Source organism: Xenopus tropicalis, chromosome 7 (assembly GCF_000004195.4).
Source record: "Xenopus tropicalis strain Nigerian chromosome 7, UCB_Xtro_10.0, whole genome shotgun sequence".
Taxonomy (NCBI): domain Eukaryota; kingdom Metazoa; phylum Chordata; class Amphibia; order Anura; family Pipidae; genus Xenopus; species Xenopus tropicalis.
In genome coordinates, this window is record NC_030683.2 from 17,612,069 (window position 1) to 17,623,665 (window position 11,597).

General features: G+C 40.7%; 1 protein-coding gene across 2 annotated transcripts in view; it reads left to right on the forward strand.

Moving 5' to 3' along the window:
• Positions 1–6,125, forward strand: part of arid5b (AT-rich interaction domain 5B) — a 223,342-nt gene extending 217,217 nt beyond the window's left edge. For both annotated transcript variants that reach the window (XM_002939542.5, XM_012967696.3), the window contains one exon: positions 3,382–6,125. In XM_002939542.5, the coding sequence (XP_002939588.1) occupies positions 3,382–5,523 (2,142 nt within the window). In that variant the 3' untranslated portion in view covers positions 5,524–6,125. The remainder of the gene's footprint in view (positions 1–3,381) is intronic.
• The last annotated feature ends 5,472 nt before the right edge of the window (positions 6,126–11,597 follow it).

The window sequence follows — 11,597 nt, forward strand, 5'->3', positions numbered from 1 at the left end:
TAGAGCAGCATCACTTCCTGTCAGCTGATCTCTGAGGTAACACACAACCCATCACAAAATGGCGGCTCAAGATAAAGGATGTAAAAGGGCAATATTTACTGATATATATATTCCAGTTTGGTGAGATTCTTTATAGGTCACTTAACATAATATAAACTGTCTGTTGGTTAAGTATTGTTTCCTAAAGTGATAAAGTGTATAATATACATCAGTGTTGGAGCTCAGGCTGAAAAATGGGTTCTTCTTCCTTGAGTGTGGGAGAGGCAGGGCTGCCATTGGGGGCCTAGATTGCCATGAATGAGAGATTGACTATGAAAGGGTGGGATGGTGCATAGTCTTTATACATTGGGTAGTGGGGGGCAATACACAATAGACTTTATACATTGAATAGGAAGGGACAGCCATTTTGTTTTTATGATAAATGTGTTTTATTGCAAGTAAGCCTTCTTGACATGCCTGTATGTATATATTGGTATGAGCATAAGAGAGATGCCATACATGTTGCGCCGGCCAACATAAATAGAATAATAATAATAAAACAATAATCCATAGGAGGCAATAAGGTTAAATGTAAGGTGCTCTGCTTTTATAATGAAAGGGGGGGGGGGGGGGTTATGCACTAGCCTGGGACATTGTTCTAATGAATTCATTTTACAATAGGTCTAATACAATGTAGAGTATTTCTTGATTACTAGTAGTACAGTTATATCAGGGACCCTTAGTGCAAGTTGTCACATTGTAAAGCCAAACAAACATATTGCCACTCTCTGTCCTACCTTAAACCTGCCCCTGTGCCCCATTCCGTCTCTACATTCCCCTACCCCTTGTTAGATATTGCAGCCCTAACCCCACAGGGATTTGGCCCTTTCTGTAAAATGTGAAATGTTCTGAAACGTTATTCCATTCTTTCCCCCTTCTTCCTCCTTCGGCCTTTACTCATCTGTCTGGTATTTCCATGTAATAGAATAAACTCAAGAGACCACTGATAGAGCAGCACTCATTAAAGGACTAATGATGGTATTTTGACTGAAAAGAGAGGTTATTAAGCCCGAAAATGAAAAAAATATATATCCCAATGAAGACGACTTTAAAGGTTTCTGTGCCTAATATGAAAAGCACATGGAGAGATATGAGAAGCCGCTGTATAGAAAGACATCTTCAAAACAGTTGCAAATCATTAGTATTCTTTCTATTGGCCGGCTCGCGCTGACCAGCGGTAAAGCTTATGGATAATGCATTCCTTGATGTTTGCCTTCATGCCTCTTATCTTTACAAAGGACAGGAGAAAATAATAGGAGCAAATACAATGTTTTATAATGGCCTCTTCACAATAGAATGACAGCCACCTTTTAACGACCTGTCAGATTGCAGGATCACACGCGGAACTTTCCGGCAACTTCCTAGGTTAGTGGTTAGTGCACTACATAATAGTATGAATAGACTGAATGGACTTCGCTAATAGAGGAGCTGAAAGCTACACGTTATTGAGAGAAGCGGCACGGTGTAAATGAGACCTTCTGTTTCTCATATTCAACAATACACTTCTGTAAATAAGTGTTATTATTTATACCCTGGGCTTGTGTACTTGGGTTCATCCGTGTATCATTCCCATGGATATAAAGTACAAGTTCATAGCCTGCTGCTGCAGTAGCAGGAGGGGTAAAGCTGTGGACAGATGGGGCTATCGGATGAGGTCCCTGTCAGATTCAATTGTTCGGGCACTTTGTCCAAATGAAGTTTGTTTTGTAAATTATCTTTCTAGTTTTAAAGAAAAACACAAAATTTGTGTATTTTGATGTATGGTATAAGTCTGATATATGTATGTATGTATATCTTAATTTATGAAGCACTACTTATATACGCAGCGCTGTACAGTAGAATAGATTAATACAAACGGGGTTATTAAGATAATAGATAAATACAAAGTATAACAATACAAATAAATACAAGATACAGTTGCAACAAGTTAAGAGTCAAAGACACAAGAGGATGGAGGTCCCTGCCCTGTAGAGCTTACAATCTATATATGTGTGTGTGTATTTAAATAACTCTAAGATCTCTAGAATACACAGCTTCTTAATTCCATGAGCAGCCAATCGGCAGTAAGCTTGAATTAGTTAATTGCAGTTAGACTGTAGAAGCCATGGTCTGTTTGCTATGGATAACAATGTACAGGTATAGGATCCCTTATCCGGAAACCCGTTATCCAGAAAGTTCTGAATTACAGAAAGGCCATAATTCTCGTAATTTTTTAAAAATGATTTCCTTTTTCTCTGTAGTAATAAAAGAGAACCTTGTACTTGATCCCAACTAAGATATAATTACCCCTTATTGGGGGCAGAACAGCCCTATTGGGTTTATTTCATGGTTAAATGATTCCCTTTTCTCTGTAATAATAAAACAGTACCTGTACTTGATCCCAACTAAGATATAATTACCCCTTATTGGGGGCAGAACAGCCCTATTGGGTTTATTTCATGGTTAAATGATTCCCTTTTCTCTGTAATAATAAAACAGTACCTGTACTTGATCCCAACTAAGATATAATTACCCCTTATTGGGGGCAGAACAGCCCTATTGGGTTTATTTCATGGTTAAATGATTCCCTTTTCTCTGTAATAATAAAACAGTACCTGTACTTGATCCCAACTAAGATATAATTACCCCTTATTGGGGGCAGAACAGCCCTATTGGGTTTATTTCATGGTTAAATGATTCCTTTTTCTCTGTATTAATAAAACAGTACCTGTACTTGATCCCAACTAAGATATAATTACCCCTTATTGGAGGCAAAACAATCCTGTTGGGTTGAAATGATGTTTAAATGATTTTTTAGTAGACTTAAGGTATGGAGATCCAAATTATGGAAAGATCCCTTATCCGGAAAGCCCCAGGTCCCAAGCATTCTGGATAACAGGTCCTATACCTGTACCACATATACTAATATATGAGCCCTTGTATGTTTGCAGAGGTTCTAATTCAGAGGAAAGATGGGCCCAGTCTAAAGGTAAATTTGGGTGAGATTTGTGTACAAGGCTTGGGGACCCCTAGAGCATTAGCTGTTATGAACATGTTTTGATATATATGTAACTGTGCTCTGAGCTCAAGGTAATCCCAAGCAAGTGTTGGACTGCAGAAGGCTTAAAGCTCTGATCTATTAACCCTGCGCATTGTTCTGTATCAGAGACACCTACATGTTGTCTGCATCTGGTTTAGGATGACGGTAGTTTTAATTCCAAAATGGCTGCAGGGCCACATATGGACACCTCTGATTTGCAGTCTATCATGAAGACATTTTAGGCATCCACTACAAAAATAGAAGGTGTTTGCGGTGACACCAGGAATAGAAACTAATCCCATCTTTCTATTTTTTTTGTTAAGGTTCCACCAGACGAAGAGGATCATCTGGAAGCAGATGAGAAAAACATGCCTTTCGGTTACGATTCAGAGGAGACAAAGACATCTGTAGACAAGTCTGAGTCAGTGGTCTCTGAAGTCAAGTATCCCTCACTCTCGGAAAATGATGAGCTGGAAGAAACCATTGCTAACCAAGACCATGTGACACAGGATGAAGATTCATGTCAAGACGCTGATCCTGTTGATTCACTGATTTGTGTTAAAGAGATTGACTCCAGGCAAACGGACGAGCGGCTACAAATGCCTAATGAAACCATGACAATAACAAAACAAGAGCAAATCAAACCGGATTATTCCGATCACTTGGAAGATGACGCCGAGGATGTTCAGCTGCATGTGTTTCCCGCCGTTCAGCCGCCACGGCATGATATGGAAGAGGAAAAACTTCCGGATATGCCTGATTACATTGCTAATTGCACAGTGAAGATGGATCCACTGGGATCAAGTGATCTAAAGAATCCCCTGGACAGCAACTTATTCCAAAATGCACTTAAGCAGAATCCCAAAGTTTACTTAGTACAAACACTCGATATGCTGAATGAGAAAGAGGCACCTCCCTCAATGAATGACGATTCCTCGTTCAGTTACACGCCTTTGCTTTACTCAAGGGGGAATCCAGGAATCATGTCTCCCCTTGCAAAAAAGAAGCTTTTATCGCAGGTGAGTGGGGCCTCGCAGCCTGGTAATCTCCCCTATGGTTCACCACCTCCCTTAATAAACAAAAAAAAATTAAGCTCTAAAGGTGAAGTATCTCCGTCTTTGTTACAGACTCATCATTCGTCCAATTCGGAATCTGTTGCCATAAACAGGCCTTCTGTTATTCAGCACGTGCAAAGTTTTAAGCAAAAAAGCCCAGAGGAGAAGAAGACTGTGAACGACCATTACAAAAACAGTATGTTCGGCAAAGTAGACTCTTACTGCTGTGATTTTGCAAAACATCAGCAGAGCGTTCTGGCTGACTCTTACGCGCTCAAGGCCAGCATACAGGAGTGCAAAGAGAAAATGGCAGAAAAAAGAGCCGCGTCAAACTCAAATGTGCCTAGTTTTTTGGCTGAATTTTATTCCTCCCCCCACCTGCACAGGCTGTATAGGCAAACGGAACACCATCTTCACAATGAGAACTCTGCAAAGTTTCACTCCCGGGAAATGTTTAGGGACTTGGAAAATGTTTCTTCTTCACACAAACTCCATTACCATGCTTCTTTGCACCAACACGACAAACAGAATTTGTGCGATATTGTAGATGACCAGCCCACTGATTTGAGCCTTCCCAAATCTCTGCACAAACTCGCCACAAGAATACCAGGGTCTTCTATTGCCCACCATTCTGTACAGCAAGATGCCAAAAGCCACAATCCATTTCACACTCCAAACAGCAAAACCCTTGGTGTGGACTGCACTCCGAAAGCCTGCAGGGTTTCGCCAATGACCATGTCTATGCCCAAAAGAAATATGGATTCCATTCACAGGCCTTCAAAGACTTTAAAACCCGATACTGTAAGAAAAGTGGAAGGTTTAGTCCATCCATTCTCTATTGGTAAAACCAGCACTCAGAACTTTGGGCCTCCTCGATCCCTCAAAAGAAACTTGGAGGACTTGGACCACCCTGTCACTGAGAAAAAAATAAGAGCTGTATCTCCACTCAGCTTGCCAAAGGAAATGTCTGGGAAAGAGACATTTGTTGGTCAAGACGGGGAAAGCAGCAAATCAGTGCATGATATTCATTCTGGTAGCATGATGGAAAGCCACAAATACCCCCTTTCATCACCTGTCTTTCCTGGCATGTACCCCGGAAGCTTATGTGGTGGTTTAAGTTCTCGCATACCAACTGCTTATTCTCACCCTTTGCAGTACTTGAAAAACCAGACTGTGCTTTCCCCCCTTATGCAACCTTTGGCTCTTCACACCTTCATGATGCAAAGACAATATCTGACTAACTCTACTAACTCTCAGCAGCTGTACAGACAAATTGCTTCAGGTGCACCAGTAGGCTCTTCCTATGGAGACCTACTACACAACAGCATTTATCCCTTAACTGCCATCAACCCCCAGTCTCCATTCCCTTCCTCTCAAATGTCTTCTGTACATCCCAGCACAAAACTTTAAATGCCCCTTCTTCGCAAAGTCATTGTTAATACTTTTAGCTACATTCCTTACCCAGCAAGACTTCTTGGTCATCAAAGCCCCGTCGCAACCGCAACTCCACTTCTTAAACGTATATGTTAGAAGTAAGAACGGGGGTACATTTTAGTCCCGGTTTTTGTTGGCTTGAATCCTTATTTTTGAAATCGTGTAAATGTTACATATTCTTTCTATTTTGCACATCACTTTTATGTTTCCAGTATCATCATGCCCAGAGAACCTTAGACCAGTTTGTCAGGCCGATATCATTTTGGGAAACTGTTAGCTCACAATCACTCTGAAGGTAACGCTCCGAGCATATTTTGTTTGTGTTATTTTTTTGACTGTTAAAGGTTCAATCAATGCAATGTATAGTTCCAAGCCAATCATTTTATTAATTTTAACACTATAAAGGAAGAAAAGGTAAACACTGTTCAAATGACTGTACATATCTCCTCTTACAAATACCAGTGTCACTGTCGTTTCACCTAATTTATATGTATTAATCTTTCAGTTGATTCTGTGCTTTTTTTTATTTTTATTATTTTTTTTTTTTTTTTTATTAAACAATATCGTGTCAACTGCAAGGCCAATCGTAATGCCTGATTCTTGTTATTACATGCAAGGGTATTGGTTATTTTTCTACTTGTACATTATGGTCCTGATTTGAAACCAGGGCATGCCATAAATTGAGATAAAACATTGGTACCCAACGCGTTTCATTCCCATAAAAATGGTGTCTTAGAAATTCCATATTTGGGTATTGCCTGATTTGTCCATCTATGCACTGATACTCATGGAAAGGATGGTCTTTCATCCATCACCAAGAAGAAGTATTACTAGGTCAGAATGTCAGTCAGCCATAGATGTCATAGAGCAGTGATCCCCAACCAGTGGCGCGAGGCAACATGTTGCTCCCCAACCCCTTGGATGTTGCTCTCAGTGCCCCCAAACCAGGGAGTTATTTTTGAATTCCTGACTTGGGGGCAAGTTTTGGTTGAATAAAAACAAGATTTCCTACCAAATAAAGCCCCTGTAAGCTGATAGGGTGCATAGAGGCTGCCTAATAGCCAATCACAGCCCTTATTTGGCTCCTCCATGAACTTTTATGGTGCTTGTGTTGCTCTCCAAGTCTTTTTACATTTGACTGTGGCTCACGAGTAAGAAAGGTTGGGGACCCCTGCCATAGACAATAGATGCTTTATTGGTCAAACACTAAGGTCACAATTGTCCAAACAATGTTGTGTTAATGCAAATATTGATGGGAACACCAGGCCAGGTATTTACCTATTTGGTTTTTATTACATAAAAATGAAATTCATAGAGTAATGGGGGCTTACATAATGGTTCTTGAGGATTTTCTGGCCAAAAATTAAAAATTTCAAACAGCCTCGCTTTACCTTACCACTACTACTCTGAAGGCTAGTGGTCCCCAGCCCGTGGCTCAGGGGCAACATCTTGCTCATTAAAGTCTTGGATTTTGCTCCCAGTGGCCTCAAAGAAGGTGTTAATTTTTTAATTCCTGGGTTAGACACAAGTTTTGATTGCATAAAAACCATGTGTACTGACAAACAGAGCCTCCTGTAGGCTGCTACCCCACATAGGGGCAACCAAATAACCAATCATAGCCTTCATTTTGTACCCCCAGGTCCATTTTTCATCCTTATTTTGCTCACCAACTGTTTTTACATTTGAATAAAAAGGTTTGGGGACCCCCGCTGTAGGCTATACAGAAGATCACTGCCTTCCTTGAGGGACATTTCATTTTGTTTTCCCCCCATCCTTATCATAACCTTATACAGGACCAAAAATGGCACAACATCATTTGACTTTCAGTAGGAGAAAGAGAAGACTTTCTTTGTTGCGGAAGATAGAATTACTTGAGTACAGAGCCATTTCTCCCCAAGAATCTGTCTTTCCATTGGCTGCAGATAAATGACAGTAAATGAAAGTGCAGAATAGGTAACCTCCAGCTCTTGGCAGTCAACCATAGGTTCAGCGTTGGACAGGTGTGTAGGCTTTTAATGTGGAACTTTACTTGTTTATATGGAGCTTGTATGTAGGCATTATATTACGTGTGCACCAAATGCAGGGTTGGGGTTGGGTTTGGGGTTCACTTCTATCCTGTAATGTTATGTGACTGATTGTTGGACAACTGAAGGTTAAATGTTTTTATTTGCAGATTGATGCTGTGTGATTAATTTACATATGCAAATTAGACCTTGAAATTTGTTTGGTGTTCAGCCAATAATTATGAAGAGGATTCGCTATTTGGCCAAATTCAGAAATGATGAATTTTGTTAATTAGCTTTTAGTGGTTTAATCAGAGACTGTTTACTTGCTTTATACATGTACCATCCAAAAAAGCCCTTCTATAAGCTCCTGCTGGGAACGGGGGGGGGGATTACAGCTCTTATGGAGTCATATGTTGGGGTTCTGTTTCTTTCTATGATGAAATTTTTACTTTTCAGTGGAAAAAACGTACATTTCCAAAACAGATTCCACCAATAGTTTCTATTGTTTCGCTCAGTCTATATACACCCAAATAATATGTAATTTAGGTGTAACCAACTTGCAGTGGAAGGGTCTAGAACCAGCACGAGCATTCACATGTTTACATAGGAACTAATAATGGTATTTGGTACACACTTTTGAAAGGTTCCCATGTTCACCCCTGCTCCTGGCTATAGAAACAATAATGTGTTAATAGATATAGTGATGTTGTGCATTACCTTCATCTAAGCACCTACTTACTAGTGCTTCCTGCACCTATATCTTTGTTGTGACACCACAAAGCACTACATAGTAAAACACTGATTTCATTGGATAAAGGTGGGATAATCGGCTGCTTCAATGGAATGACGCGATGAGACGCACTGAGCCATCTCAGCCGAGGATCCACACACGGTTTGCTCCATCTGTATACTGTGTATTTTATCTGATTCATATAACAAGTATCACAAAATACATTTCAGTCTGTAATATAGGGATGGGCAAAATATTCTTGAACTCGGTAACAATTGCCATTGGTACCAGTGATGATCATTAAAGTTATAGGGGACCTTCAGCTTTCTGGGCCAAAAAAGTATTCTCTTGTGATTTTTATGGTGCACTTTTTACATAGCAAATAATTCACTCAGCCATTTAAAATTTTATTTCATGAACCAACCTTTTTTTTGTTTTTCTCCAATGTTGAATATTTTGAAAAAAGGATTTTGTTTAAATATCCAAATCTAAAGCTAAATCCAAAACCGAGACCTTGTACACAGGGTCAGACTGGGCCGCTGGGACACTGGGAAAAAACCCACTGAGCCCCGACGGCCCAGACCCTAACCCTGTCGGAGCTCCCTGCCCGCAGGTGTCCCTCTTCTAATGTGTTAGGGGTGGGCAGGGACACCTGCGGGCGGGGGAGCGCCGTCAGGGGTCAGACTGGACTGCCGGTACACCATGAAAAAACCCGGTGGGTCCCAGCCATACTGGGCCCTGGCGGTCTAGAACCGACCCCTGTCGGCGTTCCCCCACCCACAGGTGTCCCTCTTCTAATATGTTAGGGGAGGGACACCTGCGGGTGGGGGAGCGCCGACGGGTCAGACTGGGATGTGTCGGGTCAGACGCGGGGAAAAAACCCGGTGGGCAGTGGTTGGGGCCCCTGTTGGGATAGGCGGTGGCTGCACCTTGGGGGTGTGGGGCCCAGGGGCGGCAGCTCCGGTGGGCCCTTCACCCCCCAGTCCGACCCTGATTGTGCATCACTGAATAATGTAGAAGCCCCCGTCTGGGTTCTGCGTACATAACTCTGTGTAATACAACAAAACCTATTTCTCCTTCAGACAAACACTTAGCAATCAGTGTAATATCATATGTTCCCCTTGTCCCTTTATAACTGCTGCCGCTTCACTTGTTGGGCCAAAGGAGAAGCTGTTGACATAACGGAAGCCTTTCTCTTTGACTGCAAAGCCTTTTTATTAAGGCGTAAATCTTTTAAAATATGCATTAGGCATCTCCGTGTTCACTTACTAACGCTTTTTTTAGTGTTTGATTAACATTTAAGTGTGAATTATGTTCTGAGAGATCAAGCGCTGCAGCTCCACATTCTTTCACTTAGTGACCCGCAGCATTTTATCTCCTGGCGACCTGAAAATATATTCTGAGTTACAAGCTTTTGTTCTTACTGATTTACCTCTGCTGGGACTGAGGTAGGAATTACCAATGGGAAAAAGGAAAACTCTATATATATATATATATATATATATATATATATATATATATATATATATATATATATATACAGATATGGGACCTGTTATCCACAATGATTTCTGGAGCCCTTCACCCCCCAGTCAGACCCTGTTTCTTTATAATAGATTTTTTCTGTAATTCGGATCCCCATACCGTCAACTAAAAAAATTATTTAAACATTAATTAAACCCAAAAGGGTTGTTCTGCCCCAATAAGGGGTAATTATATCTTAGTTGGGATCAAGTACAGGTACTGTTTTATTATTACAGAGAAAAGGGAATCATTTAACCATTAAATAAACCCAATAGGGCTGTTCTGCCCCAATAAGGGGTAATTATATCTTAGTTGGGATCAAGTACAGGTACTGTTTTATTATTACAGAGAAAAGGGAATCATTTAACCATTAAATAAACCCAATAGGGCTGCTCTGCCCCCCAATAAGGGGTAATTATATCTTAGTTGGGATCAAGTACAGGTACTGTTTTATTATTACAGAGAAAAGGGAATCATTTAACCATGAAATAAACCCAATAGGGCTGTTCTGCCCCAATAAGGGGTAATTATATCTTAGTTGGGATCAAGTACAGGTACTGTTTTATTATTACAGAGAAAAGGGAATCATTTAACCATTAAATAAACCCAATAGGGCTGTTCTGCCCCCCAATAAGGGGTAATTATATCTTAGTTGGGATCAAGTACAGGTACTGTTTTATTATTACAGAGAAAAGGGAATCATTTAACCATTAAATAAACCCAATAGGGCTGTTCTGCCCCAATAAGGGGTAATTATATCTTAGTTGGGATCAAGTACAGGTACTGTTTTATTATTACAGAGAAAAGGGAATCATTTAACCATTAAATAAACCCAATAGGGCTGTTCTGCCCCCCAATAAGGGGTAATTATATCTTAGTTGGGATCAAGTACAGGTACTGTTTTATTATTACAGAGAAAAGGGAATCATTTTGAAAAATTTGGTAATTAGAGAAACAGAAATACACGTATAATGAGATCTCCTGGCACATTCAGTGGGACAGTGAGACGGTGCAGTTGTTCTGTGTATAATGGAGTTTTGCCTTTCTGTGTGTTTGCTCTGTAACGGCTCAAGGAGATTTATTGGGGAGTTGCACGAGGCTTTTGGTGCAATTAAAGCATTGTTATTGTGCCCGGCCTGTCAAGCTGACATCTAATTGGCAATACTCATAAATCTATTAGGAGCGTTCCTTTCCAGGAAATACCATAATACATAACTGTCGTTCATTAGCTGCGCTGCAGTCTGTAGCATCCAAACAATCGTAGAAGTTCTGGTCGGGATCCCTGGGCCGTTTGTGTACATTGAGCCCAAACACAGGAGCAGCTGAAACCCATTCGCTCGGCAGTCACACAGCTAAATATATATATATATCTGCCAAGCAAACTAAGTCATCTGCCGGCGATGGAAACAACTACAACTTCGCTTACTCATGGCCCAATGCAGGTTTCTTGCCTTTATCCGTTATACTCTGTGTCCCTCTGTCTGGATTGGTCTGTCTCTGTATATAAACTGCCGTGCCAGAACAGGAAAGTGTATTTCTGAATGGAGATGCAGGGGAATGTGTCCGGCTGTTTTGAACAGACACCAATGTGTGTTAGTTTAGCAGTAGCACTGAGCTCTAACACCCCTCTGAACCATTAATCCCCGATGCAAACAATGTTTTTTTCCATCATCTTGTCAAGTATAAAAATATGGTTATGTTTCAGGAGTGGGAGGACATCATTATACCTTGTATTTAACTTGTCCTACGGTTGCCATCGCTCCCTAGGTTTAAAAAGACTGATATGGAAC